Raw genomic sequence first — 20,354 nt, 5'->3', positions numbered from 1 at the left:
ACTAATTTTAAAGATTTTACAACATTTCCAGAAATCAAGAAGCTGCACTTCTCCTCAGCTTCATTTCTCCAACATATGACACCCAGCAAAACATAAGAATGAATTTCAGCCTTCTGAATATTTTGACATCACAATTGCACATTCCCTATGAGGGGAGTATTGACTCCAAACCATTATTAGCACATAAGCATTTTCATCATGTTGGCTCGATATGCTCTTATAAATACACTTGATTGAATATTAAAGAACCAGTAATATCAATTATAAAAAAAAAAAATTTTGTTTGTATAGAATGAAAAAAAAAAAAACAAAACACAAGGACAAATTAAACTTTTAAATCGCTAAGTCTTTATTAAGAAATAACTTGCCAGAACTCCACTTACGTTCCTCTTCAGAAAAGGCGATCTGCGCTCCATCGTGCGGCATTCCATTTATCCTCCCTGCCTTCCTTATAGAAGATAGCCAGGTAGGAGAAATCGAGCGTGCATGATGGATCGTCACACTGTTGCCTTTTTTGAAGAGGAGCGCAAGCGTAGTTTTGGTAAGTTATTTCTTAATAAAGACTTAGCAATTTAAAAGTTTAATATGTCTTTGTGTTTTTTTTTTTTCATTCTATACTTACCATTAAAAAAAAAAAAAAAAAATTTGATGTTACTGATCCTTTAAGAACTGCATATTGTTTCAGATGGAACCTGGGTAAAGTATTGAAGTATGGTGCTACCCTATGATTGAAATACATAAATACACAGCATGCTAAAGCATATAAACATGTCCCATGGGGATAAAAGACATGACAATTTGCTTAAAGGAAAACTATACCCCCAAAATGAATACTTAAGCAACAGATCGTTTATATAAATGTAAGTGGCATATTAAAGAATCTTACTAAACTGGAATATACATTTAAGTAAATATTGCCCTCTCTTGCCTTGAACCAGGAGACTTTGGAAAACTAAGCGTTCCGAGTGCCATCCCGCAGGCGATTTACATTCTAGCCGGCGGGAGGCAGGTCGGGGAGATTAGTCTCCCCCAAACAAGAGGAGATTTGACGCTGGGCGACTAATCCCCCCTGAATCTGAGTGTGTGCCCTGACCCTAACTGTAACAGGAAGAAGTGCGGAAGCAAAAGACAGAACTCTGTTCTCTGTCTGTTAATTGGCTCATGCGACCTAACAAGTATGGTTTGTTGGTAAGTTGGTATGTTTGTGTGCACCGTAAATCCTATGATCCCAGGGAGAGGCCCTTATTTTTTAAAATGGCAATTTTCTATTTATGATTACCCAATTGCACATACTACTAAAAAAGTATTTTATTATGAAAATGGTTCATGTACATGAAGCAGGGTTTTATATATGAGCTGTTTTATGCCATATATTTTTATAGAGACCTACATTGTTTGGGGGGATATAGTTTTCCTTTAAAGGAACAGTAACACAAAAAATGAAAGTGTTTTAAAAGAATGACAATATAATGTAGCATTTCCCTGTACTGGTAAAACTGGTGTGTTTGCTTCAGAAACCCTACAATACTTTACATAAACAAGCTGCTGTGTAGCCACGGGGGCAGCCATTCAACGCTGAAAAAGGAGAAAAGCCACAGGATATACCAAAGAAATCAGATAAGCTCTGAAGTATACAATGGGATTCTTCAGAACTTATCTGTTATCTACTGTGTATCCTGTGCTTGAATGGCAATCCCCTTGGGTACACGGCCGCTTGTTTATATAAACTCTAGTAGTGTTTCTGAAGTAAACACCAGTTTTACCACTGCAGTACATTATATGGTCATTCCTTTTAAACATTTTCATTTTTTGGTGATACTGTTCCTTCAAGTACAATTATAGTGGTAAAATATGAATGCTTGCAAATAATACAGATCATAAGGTATCGCAGTTGGCCACACCATGGTGCACTTTTATCTATCTACACTTTTACTCTGATAAACGTGTCCCTGAAAATCTCATACAATTGAATAGTGGATGTGGCAAGCTTTATTTAACTTTTTCATAAATATGCCCCGTGTCTTCCCCCACTTATATGCAACTGAGTTCAAAAGGGGCAATTAAAATTCAAGGAATTATTGAAGCCAGTATTGCTGGCAAGCCTCTGCTGTCAACCACAATGCAATATTAAAAGGATACTGTCATGGGAAAAACATTTTTTTTTTCAAAATGAATCAGTTAATAGTGCTGCTCCAGCAGAATTCTGCACTGAAATCCATTTCTCAAAAGAGCAAACAGATTTTTTTATATTCAATTTTGAAATCTGACATGGGGCTAGACATTTTGTCAATTTCCCAGCTGCCCCATGTCATGTGACTTGTGCTCTGATAAACTTCAATCACTCTTTACTGCTGTACTGCAAGTTGGAGTGATATCACCCACCTCCCTCCCCCCCCCCCCAGCAGCCAAACAAAAGAACAATGGGAAGGTAACCAGATAGCAGCTCCCTTACACAAGGTAACAGCTGCCTGGTAGATCTAAGAACAGCACTCAATAGTAAAAACACATGTCCCACTGAGACACATTCAGTTACATTGAGAAGGAAAAACAGCAGCCTGCCAGAAAGCATTTCTCTCCTAAATTGCAGGCACAAGTCACATGACTGGAGCAGCTGTGAAACTGACAATATGTCTAGCCTCATGTCTGTTTGCTCTTTTGAGAAATGGATTTCAGTGCAGAATTCTGCTGGAGCAGCACTATTAACTGATTCATTTTTTGAAAAAAAATGTTTTTCCCATGACAGTATCCCTTTAAGAAAAGCAGTTCTGCACACAGCTTTGCAATAAATTTATGATGGTGCTTTTGCTCCTGGATGCCTGGCAGGAGGGGAAAGACAAGCATGAGCTGTATACAAGATTTGTGCTGTGTGCTAAAGCCATGTTATATGCCACAAAGTGCGAGAATTACGTTACTGGGCATATATCCCTTCTTTCACCAGATGAAAGACATGCTGAAGCACACCTTGAACACCCATGGGAGGAGATTTAAAAACCATGGGGACAGATATCATACATGTTATACTCCATAAACCAATAAAGATGCTGCATAAGTGTTCAGATGCATTTAGGTAGTTTATTTTACTGCACTTCAAACGTATTTTTCCAATATAACTTTCCTCAAACATGAATTTCAAGCCCAATAAACAGCCGTGTGCAGTGCTCTCCCAGAAAAAAGATGGTAGTTGGCAATGTTCCCTCTAATTCCATCTCAACTATGTGCGCAAAAAAAAATTATATTGTGCCCACATCTTAAACTTGTGTGCGCATTTTTAAAAAAAATTATGTGTGCAAGTAATAATAATAAATGCAAAATGTTGCGTTTTCATTAGGGATGCACCGAATGCATTTTTTTTGGATTCGGCCGAACCCCCGAAATCCTTCACAAAAGATTTGGCAGAATACCGAACAGAATACAAATCTTAATTTGCATATCCAAATTAGAGGTGGGAAGGGGAAAAATGTTTTACTTCCTTGTTTTTCTGACAAAAAGTCACGCGATTTCCATCCCCTAATTTGCATATGCAAATTAAGGTTTAGATCCGTTTCGGCCGGGGGCAGAAAGATTCAGCCAAATCAGAATCGCGCTAAAAAAAGCCAAATCCTGGCCAAATCCCGAACTGAATCCTGGATTTAGTGCATCCCTAATTTTCACACAAAACTGTGTGTGTGTGCACCATAATTTGTTGTCTGTGCTGGCATCAAAAGTTGTGTGCTCGTGGTTGGGGAAAAACTGAGCCGGCAGGTAAGAATTAATGCACCTATAAAGCCGGTAGGGCTATGGGCACATCTGCAAAGTTCTCAATCCTGCTGGTTTGGTGTTACAAAATTTCACAGAACATGTGAAGGAGAAGAGCTGGAAGGAAGTCAGAAGGTGGGGAAAAAAATGGCAAGGGATGCAGCCGGCAAAAAGGGCCTGGGAGGAACATTGTCTGTGTGCATGGTGCATCGGGTTAGGAGAAAGGAATATCAACCAAGCCATTGTACCTGGATAGAAGGGGTTTAAATAGCTGGATGTTTTTCCTTTAAAGGAGAAGGAAAGCTACGGAGGCATTTTATTGCCAATAGATTAGCTGCAATAGTGCAAGATAGAATGCTATATTTATTCTGTAGAATGTTTTACCATACCTGAGTAAAAAGCTCTAGAAACTCTCTGTTTGTTTAGGATAGGAGCTGCAGTATTAACATGGTGTGACATCACTTCCTGCCTGAGTCTCTCCCTGCTCTGGGCTCAGATTACAGTAGAGAAGGGAGGGGGGTGGGGAAGAGGAGCAAACTGAGCATGCTCTTGCCCAGGGCAATGAGGTTTAAGCTGAAGGCAGGAAGTCTGATACAGAAGCCCATGTGTACACAATAGAAGGAAAGAAATGCAGTGTTTCTTTTGACAGGGGACTCAGAGCAGCACTACTTTGGGGGTTTACTGGTATATTTAGATGGACCTTTCTGATAAGACTAACTTAGTTTTAACCTTTCCTTCTCCTTTAATCTTGCTTTGGGGTTTTTGTTTTTTTTTTTCTTGATCATTTACAAGATTTGACAGCAAAGAAACTAGTGATTTCAACGGTTAATACTGTTATCACTGAATGAGGTATCCAAGGCACTGTTCCATATACAAAACACATGTTCTCAGATCTCAGGACTCACCTACTGCCCTGTTTCTTAAAGGAGAATAAAGCTGAAGAAGTTGGCTATAAATGTTGTACATTATGTTTTGTGCTTCTGTACCAGACCAAGGCAACCACAGCCCTTTAGCAGTGAAGATCTGTGTTTACAAAGATGCCCCATAAGCTCCCCATCTTCTTTTCTGCTGATTCACTGCCCATGCTCTGTTCTGTGGATACTGAGCTTAGGAACCCACAAGCGACACGTTTTACATCCTGGATCATTGCTGCTATTGACAAGCTGAAACTTTAGGCTGGTGCAGTAAGTAAATAAAATATTGCATTTTCAGCCCTGTTCATTTTAAGGGTTCGGTTCTCTTTTAACCTTGGGTCCTCATATTTTAACCACAGCTCCCATCATTAAACTTGTAAAAAGGAGTGAAAACATTCTAGTCCAGAACTGTAGTCCAGCAACATCTTTGGACAACTGTTAAGAAAAAGGGCCCTATGTAATCTGAATGGCACAGGTTCCTTCATTTGTAACTATACTCATTGAAAGTGCCATCACAATGTACATTTTATGTGGGTTGGCAGTTAAAGGTATAAAATAGCAAATTTAAATATTATTATTTGTATATTGTATATTATTTGTATTATTATAAACCTTATGTGATGACTGAGAAAAAGAATAACCTACCTGTAGCATACCAACAATCTCCACTTTGTTAAAAAATATGAAGGAGTGAAGAGTTGACAACATGTTTTCTTCAAACACAGAGGGGGTAGGCAAAACCACATCTTGAATATACTGAACTCTGTAGGTCTGATGAATTTTTTGTTTCAGTTCTGGGTCCGATATCGGAATCACTTCTTTAAATTTTGCTGTTTTTGTCAGAAATTCACGATGCTTCCGTTGTGTTGGTAAGGAAGGGTCATACTCCAGGCACCCAATTATGTCCATCATACAGTCCTCTGAAAACATGACCTCGAAGAGTGCAGTTCGATTTAACAGAAAGATACCCTTGATAACTTCATACAAGTGATGTAGTCCTTCAATATTTTCCAGATCTTCGCACACATGGAAAAGCTCCAAGAGTTTTTTAAGGTAACCTTCGTTTTCAAGGGCTACAGCAAGTTTTTCTCGACGAAGTGGAGATGGTAAAGAAGAAGCCACAACTTCAGCAATTTCTTCTAGTCGACTTAATTCACATGATGGTAATTCCAAGCCAGGAGAGGACATGTCATCAAAACGTTCTTCCTCAGACTCATCCACTAGGTCCTGAGTGATATCCACTGAGGGGTCTTTCCCTTGAACCTTAATCCAGAAAAAGAAATGCTGAAAGAATCCTGACAGAGACTACACTAATCAGCCGCATCATTCCTATACAAATGTTTTATGAGGGACAATAATGACATTTATAATGACGTATGGAATATTTTTTTTATACACAGATATATCATGAAAACTATCCTTCCATATAGGCTCTTATACATGCATAAGTCAACAGGAAAATATGAAGATTTAATTTTCTTTAGAAAATATAACTCACCTGGCATATTTTCTCCCAAATTTCATCACATCCAGCCTTTTCCTGAAAACTAAGAGCCAGGTCATAATTTTCTGCTTCTGACCACACAATTAGTGTGTCCTGCAAGTACACAGATAATTCTGTTTTTTAGTACTTAAGCATGAATAAAAGAGTACAACATTTACAGAACATTGTATAAAGTTCTTTTCTTTACATCTTATGGAATTTACCAAATTAAGGTCATGTGTAATAATAAAAATAAATAAAATATATATATATATATATTTTTTTTTTTTTTATATGAACATGACCTAAAACATCTATTTTTCAAACAAATCCTAAAAGGAAACTAAGAAAACCTACTTAAACAAATGAAAATTTTTTTTTTTTATTGAAAAAGAATTTCACTTTATACTTCTTTAAACATTCATTGTGAGAAGTTAAGAGTGTGTTTAGGATCGTTGTCTTGCTGCATGACTTCAATGAATTCATTCTTCCATCAACGAAAGCAAGCTGTCCAAGCCCAAATACAGCAAAACATGGCCAAACAAGGACACTCCCATCAACACGTTTCACAAATGGGATAAGGTTCTTATGATGGATTTTTCTTTCTCCAAATGTAATGCTCCTCATTTAAAGGAAAACTAAACCCCCAAAATGAATACTTAAGCAACAGATAGTTTATATCAAATTGAATGACATATTAAAGAATCTTACCAAACTGGAATATATATTTAAGAAAATATTGCCCTTTTACATCTCTTGCCTTGAGCCACCATTTCGTGACTCTATCTGTGCTGTCTCAGAGATCACCTGACCAGAAATACTACAACACTAACTGTAACAGGAAGAAGTGAGGAAGCAAAAGGCAGAACTCTGTCTGTTAATTGGCTCATGTGACCTTACATGTGGTTTGTATGTGTGCACAGTGAATCTTACGATCTCAGGGGGCGGCCCTTATTCTTTAAAATGGCAATTTTCTATTTATGATTACCCAATGGCACATACTACTAAAAAAGTATATTACTACGATAATGGTTCATTTACATGAAGCAGGGTTTTACACATCAGCTGTTTTACTCAGTATCTTTTAATAGAGACATACATTGTTTGGGGGGTATAGTTTTCCTTTAATTCAAAAAGTTCTATTTTGGCTTCATCCATCCACAAAACATTCTTTCAGTATCCTTCTGGTTTATCACATTATCTTTAGCAAACTGTAGATGATCAGCAATATTTTTGGGGGAGAGCAGTGGCTTTCTCCTTGCTACCCTGCCAAATACGCCATTGCTGTTCAGTGTTCTCCTGATGGTGGACTCATGAACATCAATATTGTCTAATATGAGACAGGCCTTCAGTTGCTTAGAAGTAACCCTTGGTTCTTATTAGTTGCCTTGCAGTTGGGAGTTATCTTTGATAGTCGACCACTTCTGGGTAGGGTAGCAACAGTCTTGAATTTCCCCCATTTGTACACTATCTGCTTGACTATTGTTTGGTGGAGTCCAAACTCTTTAGGGCTTAAGCACACGGGCAGATTCAGGAAGATTTAGCCGCCTGGCGACTAATTGCCTTTTCTGTGGGGTGACAATCTCCCTGAACCGCCTTTCGTCTGCTATAATGAGAAAATGGCAGCACCAATGCACTCGCAGCGCTTCGATTTCCGAAGTTGCCTCACAAGGAAACTTCGGGCAAAGTCGGAAATCGAATCACCGTGAGTGCATTGGCGCTGGTGTTTTCTCATTATAGCAAGGGGAAGGCGGTTGTCGTCTTGCAGAAGAGGCAATTAGTCGCCAGGCAACTAAATCTCCTCTAATCTGCACGTGTGCTGGCTCCGTTAGACAGTCTTATAACCCTTTTCAACTTAATGGGCATAGACAATTTTTTCTGAGATACTCAGACACCTCCTTTGTATGAGCCCTGATACACATCGACAAATGTGTTTATCCGTGCGATCAGGCTTTCCTGGATTACCATTCTTTAAATAAAACAGGGTCTCTCACTAAGCTGGCCATAGGCATAGAGATACATTCACATGAAACGAAGATTTATACAATTTTTGGATCATGTGTTGAGTGTCCCGACATTTTTCGTACCATGGCAATCGGTCATTTAGATGGACAGGTTAAAAGATTTATATTGGCTATTAATGAGATCTCTGGATGTATTACCTCTCTGACTATATCAATAGGTGACTGTTACTGCTATTTGTTGGACATAACTTTTGTAGGCAAAACATTGTCTAATTTGTTATCCTTACTACTTATTTTAATCTGAATCGTTAATTGTTAGACTGAAACAAATGAGCATTTGCGGCACAAAGAATAAAATATGCACATCTATGGCCAGCTTAAAACATGATTGTCATCCCATTGATTGAAAACACAAGTCTTTGATTTTATCTTCAAATTATATGATAATCCTAAAGATTCTCTTACTTTTGCCACAAGCAGATATATTGGATAATTTTTTTTCAATAAATACATGACGAAATATAATAATTTGTGTTTCATTTGTTTAAATAGGTTTTCTTTACCTACTTTTAGGATTTGTTTGAAAATCAGATGATGTTTTAGGTCACATTTATATAAAAATATAAAAAATTGCCACAGAATGACTTACCTGCTGCTTCTGGTAAGCTGTGTTAGTATTAATTTTTGATTCCAAAAGAAGTGAGCCTGGGGAAAAAAGGAAAAAAATGCATTTTTGAGTATATGACTGTGCTGGGTATGCCTAGGAAAGTTTAGGAAAGCTGCACAGTATTGCACTACATTTCTCCCATTTATTGGATTTACTGGGGGGTGCCCAACAACAGTTGTTGAAGCACAATGATTTTTAAATATTTACATCTGCAACTCTCAGAATTTAAATTTCAACTACTACATACCTCCCAACATTTTGGAAACAGAAAGAGGGACAAAAAGATTTGCAGCGCGGAGTAGCAAAATTGTTTGATCACGCCCATTTTGTGGCCACACCCCCTAATTACCTTGTCAATTTTACAGGTTAGGAAAGTTTGAACACATTTCTTAAGTTAAGTTAAAACTAAATACAATGGCCAACACTCTGGCTATACCATAATATAAATAAAAATAAGCAAGAATGTCAAAAATAATCTCTTGTAAAAATTAGCAATGCATTGTTAATTTTTTTTTTTTTAAAATGTTTCAAGTACTTTCTCTTAGTACATTTGTGGTCTTGCCTTTATGGCTCTGTTTCTGTCTTGTGTCTGCAAGTGCTCCTACTTATGCAACGAGAGTGAAACACGTGTAGGTGTTGTACATTTGGTTACCCATAAGCTACACATAGGCAAACTTCTTATATGTGGAAAAAGAAAATGGAAGATGTGGCTGACATTGTGAAATTCACTGTTAGGGGCAATTAACTGCATTCTTTTCAGGAGGCAAAAAGAGATGTGCCCACTAGAGCTAGGTACAAGGGGTGAGTGAGGTGCAATGTGGTAAAATACACGGTGATTTGCATCATGTTGCATCCAGAGTCCCCCTTTAGATGAGCCTTATGGCTAGGTCCAGACACGGCTGAAATCAGGATTTTGCTCGTGATTAAGGGGCTGAAATCGGCCTGTGGATTTCAACAGGCTGATTTCAGTCCCGTCTGGCCCTAGCCTAAATTGGCCAGACACTTACAGGTGAAATCATGCAAATGAATTACAATACATCTATGGCGACTGGACAATCCCAATCGAGCAGGTTTTAAAATGTCATCTACCAATACACCTTGTGGGCTGCCACTCCACTTCCACCAGTAAAGCAGAAAGGCAACTTGTACGGGTCCTGTTTGCACGGCCTGTGAACCAATAGGTTGGATACCAACATGTATCAGTTAGTGTGTGTGGCCATCACTACTATCTCAGTAGGCCTGGACTGGCAATCTGTGGATTCTGGCAAATGCAGGAGGGGCTGCTGTCAAATGCCATTAGTAGCCACTACTTAGCGGGCTGGTAGGGGCTGTGCCTAGTTGAAATGCCAGGACCTATACTGAATCTCAGTCCAGACCTGTTTCTTCGTTTAAAGGAGAATTCAACCCTATCGTTAAAAAACCCTTACTTAGACCCCCTCCTCCCTAGGGTGGCCACCTTTTCTGGAAAAAACTTCCCAGCCTTCCGATGTATTTATCTTTTTTCCCTATTAATAACATTGGGATCATCCATCATTTTTACTGGCCAGGTGGCAACCCTACTCCTCCCCCCAGCCAAAGTGTTAGCCCAGGCAAATGGCCCTAACGTTTTACTTACCCGTCGGTGCACAGGCATCGGAGTTCTCGGGCACCATCTTCTTATCTTCGGCAATCTTCGTAATGAGACTGGCGGCGCATGCGCAGTCGGAGCAATTCTCTGTTTCGTGACAATTGCCCATCACGGAAATTGCCGAAGCGCCGGTCTCATTCCGACGAGGCTGAAGATGGCGGCCGTGAACTCCGATGCCTGAATCTGCACCGAGGGGTAAGTAAAACGTTAGGGCCATTTGCCTGGGGTAATACTTAGGCGGAGGGGGGGTCTATATAGGGTAGGGTGGTAGAGTTTTTTTAACTTTAAGGTTTAGTTGTCCTTTAAGGAGAGTGAGAATAGGCAACATGAATGCAATGGACATAACAGGCAGCTCCAAGATGCAGCACCTGCTCAACTAGTGCAACTTCCAGCAGCAGCAGGAGGAGCATTAGATGTTGGGGCAGTAGCTGAACAAGTCCTGGAGGGCTGCAGTAGGCTGAGAATGGAGACAATCATGGATGGGAGATAAACACGCTATTTACCGTCACTCTCGGCCCTCACTAGGAGGGACATGCCCTTGAGCCTCTCCACATAACCCGAGGACACATGCCCCGTGCCCCGGTCATCCCACTGTCGGTCTTCATTCAGGGTATAGACCTTCACCCTCCGCCGAGTGTCAGTCATGCTGTCGCCTCTATCCTCGCGGAGGCCGGATCCCCGGGCTTTCCTGACACCCTTGCCCCGCCGAATAGGGCCCGATCCCCGGGCTTTCCTATTACCGCTTCCTCGATGAGTCAAACCTCGCCCTTTCCTGACGCCCGGAATCCAAGAAGGGCCCAAACTTCGGGCTTTCCTAACACCTGTAACCCGCTGAGGAGGTCCCGGCCTTTGGCTTTTCCGAAATCTCTTACTCAGTTGAAAAAAGGCCGACCGTCGGGCTCTCCTAGTACTGCTACCCCGGGCCGTAGCACCCAACCCTAGGCCTCTCCTCAGCCCCGTCGCTGCTACGTGCGTTCCACCGAGGTCCGTCTCCACAGGGCCTCGCACTCCCGCCTCCAGGCCGACAATCCCCGGGCTTTCCCGCGATCTCACGTACGGACCTTCCACGCTGGGCGGAGCTTACAGATCTGCCCCTTCGCTCATATTGTTAAAGTGTAAGCGAGCGAAATCTCGGCTCCAAGGTCGCAGTTATACGCGCCGAGCTGCCTTCATGACTACCCCGCGGCGACAAGGCGAACAATAACCCCAGGGCCCCCTCACGGCTGACGCCGACGGAGAGGATGAGTCCGGGCCTCGAGTTCCACACGTTTCCGTATTCCGGGTCCCTCCTGCTTGCTCTCCGCCGACTGCCGGTGTCCCCGCCCTCTTTGCCCGTGTCTGGCCCAGTGTGTCAGTCACAGAAGCGCCGCCAGCTCCTCCGCCATGTTTTCTCCTCCCTCTCTCAGTCAGTCAGTCACCCCGGGGGTCACACACCCCCTCACAATAGGGGTACGCGTTAAATGAGAACCCGGACGTGTTTGTGAGCAAAATATCGCTATCCCCTCAGGAAAGTCACCCTTGTCTGTTGGAATCAGATGTACGTCTCGAGCAATGGGAACTTTCAATCCAACTAAAATGGGGTGTCACGTTTTTCCAAACTCCGGGGGTTGCCAGGTCTAATTGTCAAAACCAGCCAAAGTCAACTAAAAAACCTGCCCAAAACTAGCCAAGAGGCACTTCAACAGTAGCCCCAAAATAGCACCACAATATGTGCTAATAAATAAATGAATATATGAGAGAATACGCCTTTTTTCAATTTTCACTGATTTGCATATTTTTCCATGAAGCAAAATCAATCACCAGGGGTAACTACAGGGGGGCCCAGTAGGTATAGGGGCCCATAAGCCCAGGGGCACTCAGCCAATGAGGTGGGCTGAGGCGCTCCCCCAGGTGGCAACGCCAGATACATTTCCAGGGGCAGCAAAAAGACGCTCCTGTACTTTTAAGAGTCGAATTCTCAGTTTTGAAACCGGAAATTCGGCTTTACCAGTGCGAGAGAGCGCAGTTGCGCTCTCCGCACTAGTGTTCCTGCCTCAGATGGGTAAGCCGGCTAAGGGGGACGGCATTTTGAGGAGCGGCTTCTTCACCAGAATCGCCGCTGCATAAGGCCCTAATACATATACAATTTCAATAAACATTGGTAAAACAGCTAAATCTCTAGACATTTTTGTGGCCAGCAGATTTTTGCCCCAAAATTGTGTGAAATTGCAAAAAGTCACTGGAAAATGCAAGAATGCTTAAGAGAGATGGAGACTGGGGTGCAGAGCCCAAAATGTAATAACTCCCGACTTCTACACAAGTCAGTCCCATTGCATGCTGGGTATTGTAGTCTTACAGTCTGCAAATTGTTAAACAAAAACTACATTACCCACAGTGTTGGACTGGCCCGACGGGCCCCTACCTTCAATGGGCCCGCACCGGGCCAGACCCCCTCTCGGCAAAAAATTTTTTTTATGTGCCGCGCAGTGCCATCTGCGCATAGCCTTCTGCGCATCGCCTTCTGAGCATGCGCATGGCACCTGGCGCCTTCACGCAGGCACGCAGAGCGGCGCCTTCATGTGCGCGCACTCGGTGCGTCACTGAAGGGGGGGGCGGCGGGGGCCCTGGATAGTAGTCCCAGTGGGCCCCGGGCCTTCCAGTCCGACCCTGATTACACAACAAGCACTGGGAGATGCAGGCTTGGCACATTAGGGCAAGAAAAAAACTTTGGCTGGTTTCCAAAGTAAAAACCAGCCAAAGGCCCAAAAAAGTAGCCCAAATCCGTACCTTGGCTAGTTTGTAGTTTCAAAATCCGCCTGGGCTTTAAATTAGTAGCCCAATTTGGTTGGCTAGCAACCCTGCCCTTTTGTGTTGGAATCAGGGGGCAGCTGTACGTCTGGAGCAATGGGAACTTTCACTACAGCTAAACTGGGGTGTCACGTTTTTCCAAACTCCAGAGTTGCCAGGTCTAATTTACAAAACCAGCCAAATCAGCTACAAAACCAGCCCAAAACTAGCCAAGAGACACTTCAAAAGTAGCACAAAAAATAGCGTGCAGTGAAAAAAAGTCTAATAAATAAATGAATATAAATCATACCTCCCTACATTTTGGTAACAGAAAGAGGGGCAAAAAAGACAATTTATGGGGCAAAAATCGTCTGGCAACCAAAATGTCTAGAGGTTGACTTATATTTATTGAAATTGTATATGTATTAGGGCCTTATGGAGCCCCTATACTTCCTGGGTCCCCCTCTGAGTTACGCCCCAGGGTGAATCTGTCCCATTTTAATGGAAAATTATGCGAAACAGTAAAAGTTTGAAAAAGGTGTATTTTCACATATCATACCTCCCAACTGTCCTGTTTTGAGAGGCACAGTCCTGCTTTTGACAGCTCAACCCCCAGTCCCGTATTTGTACTGACATTTCCCGAGTTTTTCTCTGATCTGCTGCACTGAACAGCCAGAAAAAGATACAAAGTTTCTAACTTAATTGAATACATACTTAAGATACTTTTGTAACAGTTTTAAATAAGATAACAACGAAGACTCAGCTTAAATGGCAATTCACCTTCATTAGCAAAACTGTAATAACATAAAAACCATAGAAATGTGTTCAAACTTTCATAACCTACCAAATTTTGTAAAATGGACATGGTAATTAGGAGGTGTCACCTCAAAAATCGGCATTTTCAAATTTACTTTAAACTGAAATATAGTAGAACAAAAGGACCTACATTAAAATCAGAAGACGTACAATTGAGGCTTCATTGTATTCTATTGAAACATAGAGGAATAAAAGTTTCCTGAAACAGAAACACGGGTGATGAAAGATTAAAGCGGAGCTCACCCTTCCTTGTGGCGTCTCGGCCGCAGCTCTCGCGATACTCCGGCAACTCCAAGCCGGCATCTGCAGTACAAAATCTGTGTATCGCTGTTCAGCGCTGGCCCGTCCACATCAAGACTCGCCACACTTCATCTTTGAAAAAGCGGCTTTATTCAGATTGCAAAAAGTGATAACAGGCAGTGGGTAAGTGGTGCGAACTAACGCGTTTCGTGCCCTCTCTATTGGCACTTCATCAGAGTTCAAAGTGTGTCACGTGATAACCCATTATATAGGGTGTTAAGTGTTAAACACCTGTGTGTATAAATTAATTAACATAACTCCCTTCAATGTATCAAAACATCCCATTGGACACCAGTAAATCCTGAATTATAATGCTAAATAAATTCCTCTCAGTAGATTGTCATACAAGGTATAGGGAATAAAAAACAGTGGATAAAAACACCAATAAATGGAAAATAAGATATACAAACAAATATGGATATAAAGAGAGATCCCACATGTAGATATATAGCTTACATTGGGATTTAACGATATTAAACAAATTAATTAATTCATATGTGACGTGAACAAATGAAAGTATTGGTCTTATAGCGTATTGGTATTAAATAGGTTTATTCACAAATATCACTATTTAAATATATATTGTCACAGGAATATTTTTATATTTATATTTATATCCATATTTGTTTGTATATCTTATTTTCCATTTATTGGTGTTTTTATCCACTGTTTTTTATTCCCTATACCTTGTATGACAATCTACTGAGAGGAATTTATTTAGTTACATTACTGCAGATAAGGCAATAAGTGTGATCAAATAGTATGATAAGGTTTAAAGTGAATCACAGTCAAACTTTAACCACAGGTCAAGGCAAGCAACAAGAAGGTTAGTTAAAAACAGGCCAGGAGTCAGTGAACTAAATAATCAGAGCCAGGATCACCATCAGGCATTCACAGGGGCCTGGCTGTGCTGCTCTTTCTGAATAAGCTGGGCCCTTGACAGCGTGTGAGCTGAACTCGAAGACCCAAAGTCCTGAAAACCCGAAGCCGCAGAAGTTGCAAAAAGACCCAAAGCCACAAAAGGAGCTGAAAGAAACAGAAGAAGCTGTCATCGCCAAGCAGTAGTGTCACTAGAGGGGGGACGGGCCCTGGTGCGTGACGCGCAGCCGGGCCCCGCCCCCCTCCCTACGGCCTAATTTTCAGTTGCGCACGGGCTGCCGGGAGGCCCTGAGGGGGTCTGGGCCCTGGCCCGTTCGCACCCCCTGCTCCCCCGGTAGTTCCGCCACTGTCGCCGAGGACAACAAAAAAGAACAAACGGTGAGTTTCAATGAACACCATTGTGTGTGTTTTTTTTTCAAATTTTATTAAATCGATGTTTATTTAAAATATTCCATGGGACCCCTGGCCACCAATATGTTTTTTTTTAAATTTTCTATGGAACCCCTGACCACCAAAGTTTTTTTTTTTTTTTTAACTTGTAGCAGGGATCCTGGCCACTAATGGGTTTTTATCGCTCATGTTTGTGTGGCTTTTTTACTGTGATGTGTGTGGGGTCTAGGGTGGGGCCTATGGCAGTGGGCGGGGTCCAGGGGCCCAGACATTTATGTTGTACAGGGTCCCTGATTTCAGATGGCGGCCCTTATCAGAGCACACTTACAAACATAACAAGTGGGAACTGAACTTGGGTAAGGATGTCAACTATATTTTAAACCTGGCTAAAATAACAGTACATTTGTGATGTCAAAAGATCACACTGATACCTGTACCTAAGTCTGGACTGGGATTCAATAAGCCCACAGAGGCCCAAACAACCCCACAGGCCCAATAATAACGACTGTCTATGTCATTTTACAGCAGCCCCTCTGGAATTTACCAGAATCCACAGATTGCCAGTCCGGGCCTGCCTGTACAATAAATATCCCTTCACATATGGCTGACTTTACATAATGGCAGCGGCGTAACTATAGAGGGGGCCCTGTAAAGACAGGCAGCGGCTTGGATCATAAGTAACATGCAAGTGAGCCAACATTATGGTTAACGCTCTGGAAACCATGTATTTGGTGGAGGTGTATCAACAAAGAATTGCTGGATATATGTAAATATATAAAATTCGAATAGGCTGCACATCTTAAAACTCCTGGGTGCTCATGCAAAATATAAAAATAGTCTGTATAATGGGGCTGGCACTCACAGGATTTGCACAAAAATGAAGATCGTTTTATAAATGAAAAAAAAAAATGTTTATTAATCCGGCGTTTCGGTCCCACACAAGAACCTGTGTGGGACTGAAACGTCGGATTAATAAATCTTTTTTTTTTTCATTTATAAAACTATCTTTGTGCTTTTTGTGCAAATCATGTGAGTGCCAGCACCATGGACATATCTAAATAAATATATAAATATATGTCAATTGTAGGCCAATAATTTTGACATCTGTGGTGAGCAAATTATTTGAAGGCTTGTTAAGGGATCACATTCAAAATTTTGTCTAGTGAATGGCATTATGAGCAGCAATCAGCATGGCTTTATGAAGGATGCCAGAGCTCTGTCTAACCCACAATCTGGAGTTGACCAGCTGCTATAAATGATAAAAAACTGATATTTGTACACAAAGAGAAATATTGCCAGTGCACAGTTTGCCTTTAATGCAACAGTTCAGTATAAAAATAGATTGTATGTGCAAAATAAGAAATGTTTCTAATATAGTTAGTTAGCCAAAAATGTAATGTAGAAAGGCTGGAGTGACTGGATGTTTAACATAATAGCCAGAACACTACTTCCTGCTTTGCAGTTCTCTTGGTTTGCACTGATTGGTTACCAGGCAGTAACCAATCAATGACTTGATGGGGGGGGCTCCTGGGTCATAACTGTTGCTTCTGAATCTGAGCTGAATGTTGAGGATCAATTGCAAACTCACTGAACAGTTATGTCCCATGTGGCCCCCCTTCAAGTCGCTGACTAACTCAGAGTTAGAGAGCGGAAAAGCAGGAAGTAGTGTTCTGTTACACATCCAGTCACTCCAAACTTTATACATTATATTTTTGTCTAACTAACTATATTAGAAACATTTTATATTTTGCACTATATTATTGCCTATCTATTTATTTAGCTTTTACTTTTACACTTGGTGGGTTATTTATCAAGGTCCGAATTTATCTCAATATCGGCTGCTACAAACTCCAATCTAAGACGCTCGGGTTTTTAATGCTTACATTTTCCCGAAAATTACCTTTGCGGGAAAAGCTCAGATTTTCACGATTTTTTCACCCGAAAACTCCAAATTTTTTGGAGTTTTCACCCAAAAGCTCCAAAAACATTGTGGAATTGCCCGAAACCCCCGACACAACCAAAAACCAACCTCTGGCTATTTCTTTCTGTGTTTCGTGTACAAATTTTTGCCAAATTTTCCTATAGCTGATAATCAGCCTTTAAAACAGGGAATAATTTACAGGTGTATGTTAATGAGCTGGGGCTTAAAGGGGAAGGAAACCTAGTCGGCGCAAATCCCACCCCCCTCCCGTTTGTTGCCCACCCTCCCTCCTCCCTCCTGGCCTACCCGTCCCGCTGGGCAAATGCCCCTAACTTGTTACTTACCCTTCTGCACAGGTCCAGTCCAGGAAGTTCACAGACGACATCTTCTTCCATGCGATCTTCTTCCTGCTTTGAACGGTGTTTTGGCACATGCGCAGTAGGATCATTTCGCCGGTACGGATCTACTGCGCATGCGCCAAAAGTCACGCGCATGCGCTGTAGATTGTACCGGCGAAATTATCCTACTGCGCATGCGCCGTTCAAAGCAGGAAGAAGATTGCGTGGAAGAAGATGTCATCTGTGAACTCCCTGGACTGGACCTGCGCAGAAGGGTAAGTAACAAGTTAGGGGCATTTGCCCAGCGGGACGGGTAGGCCAGGGTGGAGCAGGGAGGGTGGGCAACAAACGGGAGGGGGGTGGGGGTTTTGCGCTGACTAGATTTACTTCCCCTTTAAAAGGTCCCTGCTTTCTAACTAGAGCTTCTGAGTTAAGAGTAAGTGCACAGTTGGTCTTACTACTCAGTCATACTATTTGTTGGGGGACTTTTAAATGTACTACATACTTAGAATGCAAATGAATAGTGTAGGACTCACGAACAATGAGGGGCCTTGATGTGGCACGTGAGCTTATATATTTTGGACAAAGTGTGGTACTAACACCTAATTTTTTGTAATAATTATTTTTAAAGGCAAGTTTTCTCTTTCTCATTATTAACCATGGGTTTTTTAAACTGGGCTTAAACTCGTCAGAAAATAGGTATATATCGTGGAAATGCTCTTTTGAAAACCTTTGCAATTTGCTTTATTTCGATTTTTTTTACTGTTTTATAAATATGTACATTTTTCATCAGCTATTTCATAAATTACATCAGTTTTCACTGAGGTGTGCTGTGTTAGCAACCAAGATATTATATGAATATGCAGGTGGCGACTCCAAAGGGAAGCCACTCTGCCTTTCTGTTGGTCTGCACTGTGCTCTTTCGTGGTTTAGCTAATAGCTGGAAAACCAACCCCCCTGCCTTGAATGATTAGCTCATGGACCAATTTTCTCTTGTTTAGATCATTTTCACAGAGATCGCAAAAGAGTCGCTCCTCTTCTCTGCATGACCGACCAATATCGATAGTAGATGTATATACAGTAGGTCAGGATTGTCGGGCTACCATACATGTACTAAGGCTAATGTCACACGAGGCTAATAATTTATATTTTATTTAGTACAAAACACATATGGGGGGAAGCAGATTATCTGATATGTGTGCACCTGCTATTAGGATGAGACGTCCCATTTAAGCTTTAAATGTCATCATTCTACGGAAACAATTGTCATTGCTTTCTCGTTTCAAAGTTGCACACACACTTTTTGATACAATATGTCCACCAGATGTCATCTGTGTTCAAGTTTTGCTGTTTGAAACTGGATGTCCGTATCTACGACCTTTAATTAAAAAATACTATAATTTAATTTAAATGTTTTTGTTGAATGAAATGGAATGGGATGTTTAATTACTCAGCTGTGTGTTGATTTATATATTTTTTTCATTTAAAGGACCAGTAACATTTAAAAAAGTTCTTTTTAAAAAATCATTAGTATACATAGAAAAAAAACACCAAGACAAATTAAACTTTAAAATCGCAACTCCGCCTGTGCTCCTCTTCAGAGAGCGATCTGGCGATCCATCGTGCGGTGCTCGATTTCTCCTCCCTGACTATCTCCTATAGGAAGGCAGGGAGGAGAAATTGAGCGCCGCATGATGGACCGCTCTCTGAAGAGGAGTGTAAGCAGAGTTTCGGTAAGTTATTTCTTAATAAAGACTTTGAGATTTTAAAGTTTAATTTGTCTTGGTGGTTTTTTATCAATGTATTCTAACGAAGTTTTAAAAAAATTATTTTTGACGTTATTGGTCCTTTAAAAAAAGAGGTTATTGTATATAGTATAACTGCATTTTAGCATTTTGGTTGATTGTCCCTTAACTCTATTCCTTAAGTACAAGTGTAGGTCATGCAAAATAAAAAAACATTTTGCTTCTTCCATAAATATTATACACTTATTAGTCAGTTCAGATTCAGTTCATTTAGCATTAGAAATAAAGAGGCTATGTTAAACACCACCACTCTATTAAGGACTTAAACCCCCAGATATTTATCTCAAAACTATCTACAAAGAGTAATCACACATTGCACTCAAAGAATCTTTATATATGGTATTACAGTATGTATTATATACACTGGGGGTTATTTATCAACACTGGGCAAATTTGCCCATGGGCAGTAACCCATAACAACCAATCAGATTGCTGCATTCATTGTTCTACTTACAGCTGGTTTCAAAAGGCTAACCACTGATTGGTTGCTATAGGTAACTGCCCATGGGCAAATTTGCCCAGTGTTGATAAATGAGCCCCACTGACTCTTGATTGTTCATTACTGAGTAATGCATAACAGATATTGTCTAGAATATATTATTGTCTAAAACACAGTGTAATGTTTGTCAAAATATTGAGGTCCTTTGATTGACTTGGATGACCAAAAAAATGTTTAACTTTTAAAGCCTTTGTTCTGATTCTAATATTGAGGCAGTATATCCTATTCTATTTGTACAGCTATCAACCTA

At 40.9% G+C, this 20,354-nt stretch overlaps 1 protein-coding gene across 1 annotated transcript in view; it reads right to left on the bottom strand.

Annotated features, from left to right (window-relative positions):
* The window catches only part of ppp4r3a.S (protein phosphatase 4 regulatory subunit 3A S homeolog), a 32,573-nt gene extending 21,166 nt beyond the window's left edge, over positions 1-11,407 (bottom strand). The window contains 4 exon segments of the mRNA NM_001091588.1: positions 5,295-5,912; positions 6,148-6,246; positions 8,746-8,801; positions 10,894-11,407. Coding sequence (NP_001085057.1) covers positions 5,295-5,912; positions 6,148-6,246; positions 8,746-8,801; positions 10,894-11,035 — 915 coding nt within the window. The 5' untranslated portion in view covers positions 11,036-11,407.
* Positions 11,408-20,354: the final 8,947 nt, after the last annotated feature.

The sequence above is a fragment of the Xenopus laevis genome, chromosome 8S, assembly GCF_017654675.1.
Source record: "Xenopus laevis strain J_2021 chromosome 8S, Xenopus_laevis_v10.1, whole genome shotgun sequence".
Taxonomy (NCBI): Eukaryota; Metazoa; Chordata; class Amphibia; order Anura; family Pipidae; genus Xenopus; species Xenopus laevis.
Note: the sequence above shows the minus strand (reverse complement) of the source record. Positions and strands in the feature narration are given on the sequence as shown.